The sequence below is a fragment of the Salvelinus fontinalis genome, chromosome 26 (assembly GCF_029448725.1).
Source record: "Salvelinus fontinalis isolate EN_2023a chromosome 26, ASM2944872v1, whole genome shotgun sequence".
Lineage (NCBI taxonomy): Eukaryota > Metazoa > Chordata > Actinopteri > Salmoniformes > Salmonidae > Salvelinus > Salvelinus fontinalis.
In genome coordinates this window covers 40,207,991-40,223,755 of record NC_074690.1, presented here as the reverse complement: position 1 = coordinate 40,223,755, position 15,765 = coordinate 40,207,991, and the positions used below count along the sequence as shown (strand labels likewise).

General features: G+C 43.9%; 1 protein-coding gene across 1 annotated transcript in view; it reads right to left on the bottom strand.

Moving 5' to 3' along the window:
* Window positions 1-451: 451 nt before the first annotated feature.
* The window catches only part of LOC129824339 (protein unc-13 homolog A-like), an 88,868-nt gene continuing 73,554 nt past the window's right edge, over window positions 452-15,765 (bottom strand). Inside the window, 10 exon segments of the mRNA XM_055883916.1 lie at window positions 452-11,126; window positions 11,229-11,388; window positions 11,559-11,651; window positions 12,275-12,331; window positions 12,902-13,049; window positions 13,271-13,351; window positions 13,462-13,518; window positions 14,841-14,964; window positions 15,254-15,397; window positions 15,558-15,646. Of these exon segments, the coding sequence (XP_055739891.1) occupies window positions 10,835-11,126; window positions 11,229-11,388; window positions 11,559-11,651; window positions 12,275-12,331; window positions 12,902-13,049; window positions 13,271-13,351; window positions 13,462-13,518; window positions 14,841-14,964; window positions 15,254-15,397; window positions 15,558-15,646 (1,245 nt within the window). The 3' untranslated portion in view covers window positions 452-10,834.

Here is a 15,765-nt window from a genome sequence, read left to right as displayed (position 1 = left end):
GCAAGGTTTTTGTTCTGGGTTAACTGAGATTTGTGAGCGACACCACTCCTTTGAGACTGGATAGGAATGCTAATTTGTTGAGGTTCGAAAATGCTACATTTATCGGTTGACTGGCTTGGTTAACAAAACCGAAGCATGCGAACTCTGTGTATAGGCTACATTCATATTGGTTAAATATTTTGTCTTGCTTTCAGGGCAAAGTAACTTTTTAAAATATGTGTGAACTATCCCTTACAATAGGTGCCTTATTGTTCTCATTCCACCACATGGTGGCAGTAGATACTCATTGGCTAGATGCTATGAACGATGGGTGTGCATACAGCGGCCTAACAAAGCTCTCCCATTCAGAGGGGAGGCATTGCAGTTCAGTTGGTAGCTTGTAGATAGGTTTAGGATGGACAGTATCTTTTTACACGTGGTCATTGAGTATAACAGAATAAAGAATAGGCAGTTTGTGACAAATGCCTTTTTAATAGGAAGCAGTTCACAACCAAGCTGCATTCCAACCCACCTTAATCCTTGACAAAGAACAATCAATCATAATGATAAACAAATTAGAAACATCCTCAAAAAATTATTCTCGTGCGAATTCTGTATAGGCTACATTCATATTGGTTAAATATTTTGTCTTCATAAGCCTTTTGAAAAATGTTCACAATTCATTATCATTAATTAGTTATTCAGATAAGAAAAACAAGATTCCCATAACTGTTAACATCAAAGAGATGTGTGCTGGCATGATGAAGTTAATTCTCCTTTCATGCACTGGTGTTTTGTTTTTATTCACGGGGGTCGGCATCGCTTGGTCTCCATGGAGATGTGTTGGCATGCATGCGTGTTCATCTCACATGTGCCCTTTTGTGCTTGAGCATACGTCAGTGTGTGTATTTATGTGTGTAGTAGAAGACAATAGGTTATTGTAGTTAAAGTAATACATTCTCACTATCAGTGGCACACTCGGCTCTCATGATCCTGTGATGTGAAATGACATTCAGAAGCCTTGCATTTGGTTAAACAGGTCCAATGCAAAAGATGAAAACAGAACATTAATGCATTAGCTCTCCCTCTCCACAGTGCAACATAACACAGGCCATGTTGCTCTCTAGCAGTGGAAATAGTAGCAGAAGCTCTAGAGTTGATTTTAAACTCATTTACAATAAGCAGAAACATCACAATATAAGCGCTTTGTGCTAACACCCATCATTTTGCATTGTAAATGTAGAACTGTTCAAAAACGGACAGACAGGCGTGTGTAACATGAGGTGTTTTCTGTATAGTAAGATCAGCTGTGACATGCTAAGTGATTGGTTGATATAAATAGAGGGGTTGTGTTGATTATTACCCCTGTCGTATTATTAAACTACTACATTGTCATCTACAATGGCTTGGGGGTTGACACTTCTAGCCAACATTGGTCTTTGAAAAACATAAATTGGTCCGTTTGAGTTGGCCCATTCACCGCAATCCCCGCAAAGTCATCCAGTGGAAAAGTCTGACCAGGAGCTGACTGAACAGCTGATAGGTCTTAATGTAAGCCGGACTGCTCTCCCGCTCCAATGTCCAGTATTCCTAAAGTATTCCCAGTCTTACAAGAAACACACACTTCCTATGAGGAGGGGATTGAGATGTGTCCATTACAACAGGGAATTCCCCATTCAGTTATCCAATGAAAAGTTGGGATTTGGCATCCCGCTCCTTGAATCTGGGTATTGCAGTTGGAACTCCTGGGCGTGCCACAGGTTTCTAGTGATTATGTTGGGGTTATATTGCTTGCAACCACATTACAGTTTTTCTCAATTGCTAAAACACTAAAACCCATTGGCTGAACAAAGTTCTCAGTTGCCTGGACTCATTTAGCTAATTGTTGGTCAATACCTTAAACCATTTCACATGGTAAAACACAATTTGCAGATCTCATTTAGACTTTTCAACAAAACTCTAAAGACATTCTCAAAACACATTCTGCACTCTAATGCACATGTCATCAATACTGGTAAACACAAGTGGCAACAATCAAATACAAATAGAGAACACATGTCATTGATTGAACACAACCCCTTAAAATTGATTTAACCTGTTTCAAATGATGCGACACAACCAATATAAGCCAGTTCAGAGAGCAAACAGGCTGTTGAAGGTGGGAAGAAGAAAGTCTGAGAATGTTTCTTCTATCCAATGTGAGAGGACGAGGACGAGTGCGTATGCGAGGTGGGCAAGAAAGAGGAAGACAAAGAGTGGAAATATCTGATGAAATTCGAGCAACAGTTATAGACCATGTTCTTGTCCATGGACTGACAATGAGGGAAGCAGGACTTCGAGTGCAACCCAATTTGAGCCGATTTCCTGTGTCCACCATAGTAAGGACATTCAGAGAAGAGAACAGGTACAGTATACTACTGTATTTTTGTAATTGCAAATTTACTGTACTACATTATATGCAGCTGTTTCAATAGACATTTGTAAAGTTAATCGCTGTATGTATTGTACTGCATGAATATGTTTTGTAACTGCACAACTACTTTTTGTAGAATTGCAAGGCTGCCAGATGCAGGTGGAAGGACAGCTATATTCACTCGGGAGCAAGAGGCCGTTATAGTTGGCATGGTCCTTCAAGATAATGCAATACGACTCGGAGAAGTCCAGGAACGAGTGATACAAGACAACATACACTTCCAGGGAATTGACAGTGTGAGCATTTCCACAATTGACCGTGTCCTCCATCGTAACAGGATGCGAATGAAACAAGTATACAGAGTACCTTTTGAACGCAACTCACCAAGGGTGAAAGAACTGCGAGCTCAGTATGTGCAAGTAAGTGTACATTCAGAAACATTTACTGTAATCCAGATTGTCTACAGTACTAAACACATACTATGTGAATGACATTACTCTTCAGTACATACAATGTATGTGAATCAGAAGCCTAATTGTACTCTACAGTATAGCACCGTCTCTGTACGACTTAAAGTCCTACATACAGTATATTGTATTTCTACACAGACAATATTTGACTTGGAATCCTTGGACAGACCCCATGAGTTCATCTTTGTCGATGAAGCAGGCTTCAATCTAACAAAGAGGAGAAGGAGAGACCGAAACATGATTGGACAGCGGGCCATTTTTGAAGTCCCTGGTCAACGGAGGTGGCAATGTCACAATCTGTGCTGCTATCAGCAACCATGGTGTTCTACATCACCATGTTACACTCGGGCCATATAACACCCAGCACCTTCTAAGATTTATTGCCAATCTAAGAGATATTTTATTTGAGCAGCAGATTCAAGAGCAGCAGGGTCAAGAGCTCAATGAGAATCCCATTCCCACCTATGTGATAGTGTGGGACAATGTCAGTTTCCACCGAGCTGCTCAGGTAAGGGAATGGTTTAACATCAATGGGCAGTTTATGAACTTGTACCTCCCTCCATACTCGCCTTTCCTGAATCCGATTGAGGAGTTTTTCTCATCTTGGAGATGGAAAGTGTATGATAGACAACCTTACGCCAGAGTAAATCTGCTGCAAGCCATGGATTTAGCCTGTGGTGATATACAGTGGGGCAAAAAAGTATTTAGTCAGCCACCAATTGTGCAAGTTCTCCCACTTAAAAAGATGAGAGAGGCCTGTAATTTTCATCATAGGTACACTTCAACTATGACAGACAAAATGAGGGGAAAAAAATCCAGAAAATCACATTGTAGGATTTTTAATGAATTTATTTGCAAATTATGGTGGAAAATAAGTATTTGGTCACCTACAAACAAGCAAGATTTCTGGCTCTCACACTTGTAACTTCTTCTTTAAGAGGCTCCTCTGTCCTCCACTCGTTACCTGTATTAATGGCACCTGTTTGAACTTGTTATCAGTATAAAAGACACCTGTCCACAACCTCAAACAGTCACACTCCAAACTCCACTATGGCCAAGACCAAAGAGCTGTCAAAGGACACCAGAAACAAAATTGTAGACGTGCACCAGGCTGGGAAGACTGAATCTGCAATAGGTAAGCAGCTTGGTTTGAAGAAATCAACTGTGGGAGCAATTATTAGGAATTGGAAGACATACAAGACTACTGATAATCTCCCTCCATCTGGGGCTCCACGCAAGATCTTACCCCACGCAAGATCTCACCCCGTGGGGTCAAAATGATCACAAGAACGGTGAGCAAAAATCCCAGAACCACACGGGAGGACCTAGTGAATGACCTGCAGAGAGCTGGGACCAAAGTAACAAAGCCTACCATCAGTAACACACTACGCCTCCAGGGACTCAAATCCTGCAGTGCCAGACGTGTCCCCCTGCTTAAGCCAGTACATGTCCAGGCCCGTCTGAAGTTTGCTAGAGAGCATTTGGATGATCCAGAAGAAGATTGGGAGAATGTCATATGGTCAGATGAAACCAAAATAGAACTTTTTGGTAAAAACTCACCTCGTTGTGTTTGGAGGACAAAGAATGCTGAGTTGCATCCAAAGAACACCATACCTACTGTGAAGCATGGCGGTGGAAACATCATGCTTTGGGGCTGTTTTTCTGCAAAGGGACCAGGACGAATGATCCGTGTAAAGGAAAGAATGAATGGGGCCATGTATTGTGAGATTTTGAGTGAAAACCTCCTTCCATCAGCAAGGGCATTGAAGATGAAACGTGGCTGGGTCTTTCAGCATGACAATGATCCCAAACACACCGTCTGGGCAACGAAGGAGTGGCTTCGTAAGAAGCATTTCAAGGTCCTGGCGTGGCCTAGCCAGTCTCCAGATCTCAACCCCATAGAAAATCTTTGGAGGGAGTTGAAAGTCCGTGTTGCCCAGCAACAGCCCCAAAACATCACTGCTCTAGAGGAGATCTGCATGGAGGAATGGGCCAAAATACCAGCAACAGTGTGTGAAAACCTTGTGAAGACTTACAGAAAACGTTTGACCTCTGTCATTGCCAACAAAGGGTATATAACAAAGTATTGAGAAGCTTTTGTTATTGACCAAATACTTATTTTCCACCATAATTTGCAAATAAATTGATTAAAAATCCTACAATATGATTTTCTGGAATTTTTTTCTCATTTTGTCTGTCATAGTTGAAGTGTACCTATGATGAAAATTACAGGCCTCTCTCATATTTTTAAGTGGAGGAACTTGCACAATTGGTGGCTGGCTAAATACTTTTTTGCCCCACTGTAGGTGAGGAATCATGTCAGGGCTGGATACGGCACACGAGGCTTCTTCCCCCGTTGCCTCGAGGGACAATATTGCTTGTGATGTCGACGAAGTGCTCTGGCCCGACCCAGCCCAAAGACGAGAAGAAACACATTGATCACATGTTTACTCCTTTGATTGTTGTCCCTTTTAGTATTGTATACTGTAGTACAGTGCATTGTAGGCTGTATACTGTAGTACAGTGTATTGTAGGCTGTATACTGTAGTACAGTGCATTGTAGGCTGTATACTGTAGTACAGTGCATTGTAGGCTGTATACTGTAGTACAGTGCATTGTAGGCTGTATACTGTAGTACAGTGCATTGTAGGCTGTATACTGTAGTACAGTGTATTGTAGGCTGTATACTGTAGTACAGTGCATTGTAGGCTGTATACTGTAGTACAGTGCATTGTAGGCTGTATACTGTAGTACAGTGCATTGTAGGCTGTATACTGTAGTACAGTGCATTGTAGGCTGTATACTGTAGTACAGTGCATTGTAGGCTGTATACTGTAGTACAGTGTATTGTAGGCTGTATACTGTAGTACAGTGCATTGTAGGCTGTATACTGTAGTACAGTGCATTGTAGGCTGTATACTGTAGTACAGTTCATTGTAGGCTGTATACTGTAGTACAGTGTATTGTAGGCTGTATACTGTAGTACAGTGCATTGTAGGCTGTATACTGTAGTACAGTGCATTGTAGGCTGTATACTGTAGTACAGTGTATTGTAGGCTGTATACTGTAGTACAGTGCATTGTAGGCTGTATACTGTAGTACAGTGTATTGTAGGCTGTATACTGTAGTACAGTGTATTGTAGGCTGTATACTGTAGTACAGTGCATTGTAGGCTGTATACTGTAGTACAGTGCATTGTAGGCTGTATACTGTAGTACAGTGCATTGTAGGCTGTATACTGTAGTACAGTGCATTGTAGGCTGTATACTGTAGTACAGTGCATTGTAGGCTGTATACTGTAGTACAGTTCATTGTAGGCTGTATACTGTAGTACAGTGCATTGTAGGCTGTATACTGTACAATGGACAAATTGTATGGCCCTGAACATTGTGCTTTCCATTTATTAACAGTACTGACTGCTCAATAGATTTTGACTGGTTGCAGGTTCATATCAACAAAGAACAAGAATTACAGTATCACAGAGACAAAGGACAAGTTTGTGAGATGCAGGGTACAGTACTGTAAAAATAGGGGTACAAGGAGGAGGAAGAACAAAAAACGAAAGAGCAAAGCAGAGTAGTAATTTCTGATCAATTTTGAGCTACTATGATAGAACATGTTTTCGTTCATCAAAAGACAATGATGGAAAAATATGAATATTTTTTTAGATTAAAAATGTACTTCTCCCTGAGAATTGTATGTTTTGAACAATGTGTTTTCTATTTTTCGGTGTATTGTTTACTGACTGCTTGAGAGTGTATATCATTTTGATCACTTTGTTTATGATTTGAGAGCAGTGTTTGATTTTGAACACAGGTAAAACTGTTTTGAGGCGAATGTTTAATTTTGCGAGAGGAGTCAGAGGTTATGTAAATAGTGCTTGAAGATGAGGTTTTGTTTAATGTTTTCAGGAAATGGTTTCAGAAATTGTGTTTTAGCAATTGAGAAAAACTGTAAACAGATGAACTCTTAGCCCAGAAGTCAGGTAGGACAGAAAACACGCAGACAGACGCACTCCAAAATGCACTGAAAACTTTTGACAGAAAAATGCAGGGACAAATTGACCAAAACGACAACTACTGTAGATATTGTCTTAAAATACAGAATCAGATTATCATGAAGGCAGTCAGAGAGACCATGCAGTTTCCTGTATGGTATATAGTGGCCTATGGGTTGGTAATTGTATGGCCCATAGCATAGAAAACATATTTCTATCATTTTCACAAATGCAGACGTATGGACTGACTAGGCAGTGTCCTTTCTGTGTCTGATGGTCATGTAGCCCTTTGCCGTATTTGTGCACTTTCAGGGGAACATAGAAGAGAGTTTGTTTGTGAGAAGTTGACGCAACCATCTTGGCTATTATTACTCCTTTATAGTGTTGTGAAACGAGCGCCATTGCTGGAGTAGGTGAGTATGTAAAAAGAGCAGGCCATCTTCAAAACGTACATGCTTGGGTCTATTGCACCATGTCAGTGTCTATGTACATTATGGCCATATGGTGTGTTCCAAACAAGCCGACTAACATCCAACAACTGATCCAACCCTCAGGTAGGCTACCCTCTACGGATGTGAAAGTCTGGCATGTCTCACAAGAATTTCACAACATCTGCTAAACATGTGTATGCGACCAATAAAACTTGATTTGATTTACAATCATAAAAAATACACATTCATATCACACATCGGAACATTCTTATCTCGCTATGTGTTTCACACTGTATAGTAGTTTGGATAGTAGTTATACCAGATTATATGCGCCGTGCACACAGGTATAAGGTGTCAAGTGTCAGTATTGGGGGGAGAGGGGGTCTGTCAACAGACTGTGAAGGATGTGTCACGCTGCATGAGGCAAATAGCGGTCACACCAGACATTTACTAGTTTTCTGATCCACACCCCTACTTTCTTTATTTAAGGTATCTGTATTCCCAGTCATGTGAAATCCATAGATTAGGGTCTAATGAATTTATGTCAATTGACTGATTTCCTTATATGAACTGTAACTCAGTAAAATATTTTAAATTGTTGGATGTTGCGATTATATTTTTGTTCAGTGCCTTCGGAAAGTATTAAGACCCCTTGACTTTTTCACATTGTGTTACGTTACTGCCTTATTCTGAAATTGATATATTTTTAAAATCCTCAGCAATCTACACACAATACCCCATAATGGCAAAAGTTTTTTTTTTTTTTTGCAATAAAAAAACAAAACAGAAATACCTTATTTACATAAGTATTCAGACCTTTTGCTATGAGACTCGAAATTCATCTCAGGTGCATCCTATTTCCATTGATCATCCTTCAGATGTTTCTACAACTTGATTGAAGTCCACCCATGGACAATTAAATTGACTGGACATGATTTGGAAAGGCACACACCTGCCTATATAAGGTCCCACAGTTGACAGTGCATGTCAGAGAAAAAACCAAGCCATGAGGTCGAAGGAATCGTCCGTAGAACACCGAGACAGGATTGTGTCGAGGCATAGATCTGGGGAAGGGAACCAAAAACATTTCTGCAACATTGAAGGACATCATTCTTAAATGAAAGAAGTTTGGAACCACCAAGACTCTTCCTAGAGCTGGCCGTCCGGCCAAACTGTGCAATCGGGGGAGAACGGCCTTGGTCAGGGAGGTGACCAAGAACCCAATGGTCACTCTGACAAAGCTCCAGATTTCCTCTGTGGAGTTGGGAGAACCTTCCAGAAGGACAACCATATCTGCAGCACTCCACCAATCAGGCCTTTATGGCAGAGTGGCCAGACGGAAACCACTCCTCAGTAAAAGGCACATGAACAAGATTCTCTGGTATGATGAAACCAAGATTGAATTCTTTGGTCTGAATGCCAAGCGTCACGTCTGGAGGAAACCTGGCACCATCCCTACGGTGAAGCATGGTGGTAGCAGCATCATGCTGTGGGGATGTTTTTCAGCGGTAGGGACTGGGAAACGTGTCAGGATTGAGGCAAAGATGAGCGGAGCAAAGTACAGAGAGATCCTTGATGAAAACCTGCTCCAGAGCGCTCAGGACCTCAGACTAGGTCAAAGGTTCACCTTCCAACAGGACAATGACCCTATGGTCAAAACACAACAAGACAGTCATGAAGAGGGCACGACAAAGCCCATTCCTCCTCAGGAGACCGAAAAGATTTGGCATGAGTCCTCAGATCCTCAAACAATTCCAGTTCCACAGCTAAACCATCGAGAGCGTCCTGACTGGTTGCATCACTGCCTGGTATGGCAACTGCTCAGTCTCCGACTGCAAGGCACTATAGAGATTAGTGCGTACGGCCCAGTACATCACTGTGACCAAGCTTCCTGCCATCCAAGGACCTCTATACCAGGCGGTGTCAGAGGAAGGCCATAAAAATTGTCAAAGACCAACCACCCTAGTCATAGACTGTTCTCTCTGCTACCGCACGTCAAGTGGTACCGGAGCGCCAAGTCTAGGTCCAAAAAGCTTCTACCCCCAAGCCATGACTCCTGAACAACTAATCAAATGGCTACCCAGACTATTTGCATGGCCACCCCACCCCTTTTACGCGGCTGCTACTCTGTTTATTATCTATGAATAGTCACTATTAGTCTACCTACAAGTACATATTACCTTGACTAACCTGTGCCCCAGCACATTGACTCTATACCAGTACCCCCTGTATATAGCCTATCTGCTGTATTTTACTGCTGCTCTTTATTTATTTTGTTATTTTAATTTTATACTTATCTATTTTTACTCATCACATATTTTTCTTAAAACTGCATTGTTGGTTAAGGGCTTGTAAGTAAGCATTTTACTGTAAGGTCTACACCTGTTGTATTCGGTGCATGTGACAAATCAGATTTGATTTGAAAGCACACAGCCAAGACAACATAGGAGTGGCTTCGGGACAAGTTTCTGAATGTCCTTGAGTGGCCTAGCCAGAGCCCGGACTTGAACCCGATCGAACATCTCTGGAGAGACCTGAAAATAGCTGTGCAGCAACGCTCCCCATCCAACCTGACAGAGCTTGAGAGGATCTGCAGAGAAGAATGGGAGACACTCCCCAAATACAGGTGTGCCAAGCTTGTAGCGTCATACACAAGGAGACTCAGTGCTATAATCGCTGCCAAAGGTGCTTCAACAAAAGTACTGAGTAAAGGGTCTGAATACTTACTTAAATGTGATATTTTTTATAAATTAGAAAAAAAATATATATATTTTTTTTTTTGCATTGTCATTATGGGGTATTGTGTGTGGATTGATGAGTAAAAAAAACATTTAATACATTTTAGAACAAGGCTGTAACGTAACAAAAGGTGGAACAAGTTAAGGGTTCTGAATACTTTCCGAAGACGCTGTAAGATCAGAGTTAAATTTCCCCCTCCCTAACAGGCAAAATGAGGACAAGGGGATTGTAAGCCGATCCTAGATCTGTGCCTGATGGCATCTTCTACCCAGAACACGTCACACAGCAGGAAGACAGCACAACAGTAAAAAAATAAACCCGAGAGAGAACAACAGACTTATATTGACAGAAACAGACAGAGGAGTAAGAGTTGGGGTTAGGGCTGCTCTCCTGAACATGCAGAGAGGTCAAAGTGCAAAGTCATCCATAACTCCTCAGGTGATAATTTTTTCACTCTCTCACATTTCTGCATTAAATGTCTAGAAAAATTTGATGTAATATGCAAGACTGAAAGAGAGCAGCAGAAATTGATAGATAGATTTTGGACATCTATCTATGGCCGAAGGAACCGTTGACCAGTGTTTGTACACGTGCTAATCATTGTGATCGAGATTATTAGTGTGTTGATGACCATGTTTTGTATAACATATGCATATGTTGTGTGGGTTCACGTATGTGTTTTCCTGTATTGTTTGTGTGTATGTACAGTGCACGTTTGTGTACGGTGTATGAATCCATGTGTACCCCTGTGTGTCTGTTGCGCGACTGTGTGTGTCTGCAGCAGTATCGCTAGACCTGTTCTCTCTCAGCTCCCCTGTCCCTCTTCGGCAGAGCGCTGGTCTGACTTCAGCTTGACGAACTCTTTGGCCACCTCATCGTTGTTGCGCTGGGATAGGATCCTCAGTACTGTCAGGCCCGTCTCGTCCATGTGGACCCTCTTCCCCAGGGGGAGCCAGCACGTCACGCTGCCCCTAGAGGCCATGTCCTTCAACTGCATCAGTGCCATGCCCACCGTACGGTCCTCCCTGGCGAAGCAGTAGTCCTTCACACACAGCTGCAGCTCATAGCCCTCAGGACCCAACTCATTGCCCAGGGAACTGGAGAGGAGATGGAGAAGAGGTGGGTTGGATAGTGCAAACATATTGACATTGACATGCAAGCACACACACCCTAACCAGAAATAGGCCTGATATACTCACTATTGAAAGGTCTCGTTAAACTTGGGCGACCAGCTGTTGTTCTTGGACTTGGTGGCGTGCTTCCTCTTCTTGTCACTGAGGTGGGGACCGATGATGTAGACCTCCACGAAGGGACGGAAGATCCCCTGGGTCTGCCACTTAATGTCATTGGCAGCCACCACTGGGAAAGAGAAAGGGTTGTGTGTTTTTGCAGTGCATTTCAGAGAAGCTCAAGTCTAGTGCAATTATGTATGTAAAGCCCATCATTACCCCTACCTTATGCCCTCCCTTTCCCCATAACCCCCTCCATCTCTTTCTCCTTCCCCCTCACCCCCTCCCTCCATCTCTCACCTCTCACAGTGATCTTGTGTTCTCCAGTGTTGGGGTGGGTGAAGATCTCCACATGCATGACCACCTCTCCGATTGGCTCCTCCACTCCCGACCCTACCAGAGGTCAAGTGTTAACCGTGACATAAGACACACAGCGTTGAGATCACTTCTGTTGACCAGAACACTCTGTGACCCCCGAAGTGTTGCAGTTGGTAGCAAGCAAGTTTACATTTACATTTAAGTCATTTAGCAGACGCTCTTATCCAGAGCGACTTACAAATTGGTGCATTCACCTTATGATATCCAGTGGAACAACCACTAGTTTAATGCACAATAAAGCAAAGGCAGGCTGATAAATCTGTCTCCACAATGCATGCTGTGTCGGTGTGTGTGTGTGTCTGGCTATGTCTAGACGTTGGGATCATTCCACCATTGGAATCCTCTCCTCCATTATCCATTCACTGATTACAACCTTTCATCCAAGTTTTATCGTCATGTGCACAAGTATGTGTCTGTGTGGCCTACAAGGGCTGGACAGATATCGGTTTAATCCGTTTAGTGTAAGGGTGCAGCAGTGCTTGGGCTGGCTGGCCCATAGCTACAGTAGGTTCAGAGCCAGGGTTAAAGCCTGCAGCTGGTTTGCACCAGACTGTAATTCTCCTGAAATATGCTGTTTACATTGAATGAGTATGGAGAGGGGGAGGGTCGAGGGGTGAGGCACTGGCAAAGGCACTTACCCTTCTCTGGAAATGTGTCTTCATTGAGGGTATACCTGACCCCCTTCCCTCCATGGACTAGCAGGGAGAGAGGAGAAAGTTCAGCAGGATATCCCAGCTCACATGTATCGGTGTACCAAATCTCACAACCAGAGTTACCATTCACAGAGGCAGGCAGAGAGAGAGAGAAGTGAAGAGCCGGAGAGAGCCAGCCATCCAGACAGACAGAGAGAAGTGAAGAGCCGGAGAGAGCCAGCCATCCAGACAGACAGAGAGAGAGAGAAGTGAAGAGCCGGAGAGAGCCAGCCATCCAGACAGACAGAGAGAGAGAGAGAGAAGTGAAGAGCCGGAGAGAGCCAGCCACCCAGACAGACAGAGAGAGAGAGAGAAGTGAAGAGCCGGAGAGAGCCAGCCATCCAGACAGACAGAGAGAGAGAAAGAGAAGTGAAGAGCCGGAGAGAGCCAGCCACCCAGACAGACAGAGAGAGAGAAAGAGAAGTGAAGAGCCGGAGAGAGCCAGCCACCCAGACAGACACAGAGAGAGAGAAGTGAAGAGCTGGAGAGAGCCAGCCATCCAGACAGACAGAGAGAGAGAAGTGAAGAGCCGGAGAGAGCCAGCCATCCAGACAGACAGAGAGAGTGTCGTACCCTGAGCGTTTTGGGAGAGGACAAACTTCCTGATGAGCTTGTCAGTGTGTTGTGTGTAGAGGGACAGGGCGTAGTGCAGAGACTTCAGGTCAGGACTCTTCTCCAGGAAAGTCTTCTTCAGGCCCACCCCGCCCGCATGGAAGTATTGCTGCAGGGGGAGAGGCCAACAGGCATTGTTATTTATCCATAGAGACATAACATATTATAATATTATACATTATGTAGGTTCACAGATGCTTATAACAAGTTATGAAGCTTTATACCTGGATGCTTTAAGTAAAGTGCATTTTATTTCAATGTACTACATAGTACTTAACACATACTACACAAGTCATCCATCCTACAAAGTGTACATAATGTATACTGTACCTTAATAGTGTCCAATGCGAGCTCTATGACGGCACACTGTTTAGGAGTGAGAGCCTTGGCCTCCTCTCGCACCATGTGCTCCTGCAGGGAAACGGAGAACGAGTTAGTGAATACGACACGCTACATGACAGGACTGCATTGTGTCTGAAATGTGCTGTAGAAAGGAAGTCATCCTAACGTGGCATCATTACCTTGAGCTTGGAGAGCTGGCCCAACTCCTTAGCTGCGTTCAGGATCAACTGAGTGCCCTGTGGAGGAGAGAGAGAAAGAGAGGTTGAGAGAGAGAGAGGAAGAAAGAAAGAGAGGCTGAGAGAGAGAGAGAAAGAGAGGTTGAGAGAGAGCGAGAGAGAGAGAGAGAAAGATAGAGAGGTTGAGAGAGAGAGAGAGAGAGAGAAAGAAAGAGAGGTTGAAAGAGAGCGAGAGAGAGAGCGAGAGAGAGCGAGAGAGAGCGAGAAAGAAAGAGAACGAGAGAGTGCGAGAGAGAGAGGTTGAGAGAGAGAGCGAGAGAGAGAGAGCGAGAGAGAGAGAGAAAGAAAGAGAGGTTGAGAGAGAGAGAGAGAGAGAGAGAGAAAGAAAGAGAGGTTGAGAGAGAGCGAGAGAGAGAGAGAGAAAGAGAGGTTGAGAGAGAGCGAGAGAGAGAGAAAGAAAGAGAGGTTGAGAGAGAGCGAGAGAGAAGAGTGTGATGACAGAAGAGGGAGTAGGATGTCGAGGGGAGAGTTTATACATCGCTAAACGTAACATGTCACAATAAAGACAAATCGGGGGGGAAAGGCATGTGCAGGAGAGATTTCAAATCCAGTACCGGGTTGTGCGGAAACCCCCAATCCATTCCACGTACAGGCAACACTTTAGCGGGAAGGACAAAAGATAAGACAGGAGGTAAGGGAGGAGAGTAAGGAGAAGAGTAAGGAGGGGTACGGCGCTGTATTGCAGTGGCACCGGGTCAGGTAACCCATCTGTCAGTCGTGCACCATGCGCCAATCTAAAATACAGGGGATGATCCTGACACTATTCAACTCACTCAAATCCACCCCTCGCCCCTACCTACTAGTCAATCGTGTAGATCTGGTGGGAGTGGACAGGTGCAAGCCTTATGGCCTTACTGCTTACACCAACCACATTTTTCTAGAGTTATACAAGTGGTGGGTAGGGTCTTGGGCTCAATTTGAGAAGGAGAGGTGGGTACATAGAGTAGCATGGGGGACAAGAAGAGTGATGCTGTGCTGTAGCAGGTAGCAGAGGAGCCTGTGTGTCCGGGCTGACACAGCAGACAGGGCGAAACACACACACTACTTACTATCGCCTAAGGAGGAGAGAAAGAGAGGGTGGGGCGATGGCGAGAGAGAGGGGGGTCAATCTGAAGGCCCTTCTCAACAACAAGCAGGGAGTGGAAGTAACCATTCAATCCTCTACCTCTCATTCTAGCCAATGGGTATGTTCGCAACCTCGTATTCTAACCAGAACCTTAGAATTATGAACGAACGGTAGATTCAGTATTATACCAGAGAGAATGTACTGAAGAGTTTTGTGCAGGTTCGTAGACGTAGGAAAAAGTGTGTGTTACACTCACTGACTGGTCTGTAAATGGTGGGAGCACAATGCTTTTCTCCATAGTGTTGATAACCAGTTTCCACAGTTCCTTCAGCACTCTCTTCAGTACGGTCTTCTCGCAGATCTTAGCAAACAGCGACAGGCTAGGGAGGAGAGAATACACACATTTTAACACACAGAACAGAGAGAGAGAGTGTGTGTGTGTGTGTGTGTGTGTGTGTGTGTGTGTGTGTGTGTGTGTGTGTGTGTGTGTGTGTGTGTGTATCTGTGAGTGTGTGTGTGTGTGTGTATCTGTGTGTGTGTGTGTATCTGTGAGTGTGTGTGTGTGTGTGTGTATCTGTGTGTGTGTGTGTATCTGTGAGTGTGTGTGTGTGTGTGTGTATCTGTGTGTGTGTGTGTATCTGTGAGTGCATCTCTGGCCCTTTGTCTCACTTGGTGTCGAGGAAGTCCATGATGGGCTGCAGGACGTTGTCTGCGTCCCCGGCCACGCTGTTGTTGTCCGTAACAGTCTGTCCCTTCACCTGGCCCAGGATGTCGCCCATCTGCTTCACGTTCTCCTCAATGTGGGGCTGGAAACTACACACCGACACAGCCATAAAAACCCACAACTCAGGGTCAAATTCATTAGGCACCAAGGCGGAAGAAAACAGATAGAAAGAGGGAGTTCTGTGACATGTCCTAATGAATACTACCCTGCAAGCACCAATGGTTCAACTAAACAACTCCACACACACACCTGACGGCAAATATCCTACTAAGGTCGTCCATGACGTTGTTGAGCTTTAATTGCAGGTCCTTCAGGAAGTCACTGGCCCCCACGTTAAGCTGGGGGCAGGAAGTAAGTGTCCTTAATACATGTATTTACATAGCAGGAAGTAAGTGCCCTTAATAATAACATGTTTTTACATAGAAAATGACACTGTGGGCACAGTGCAATCATTACA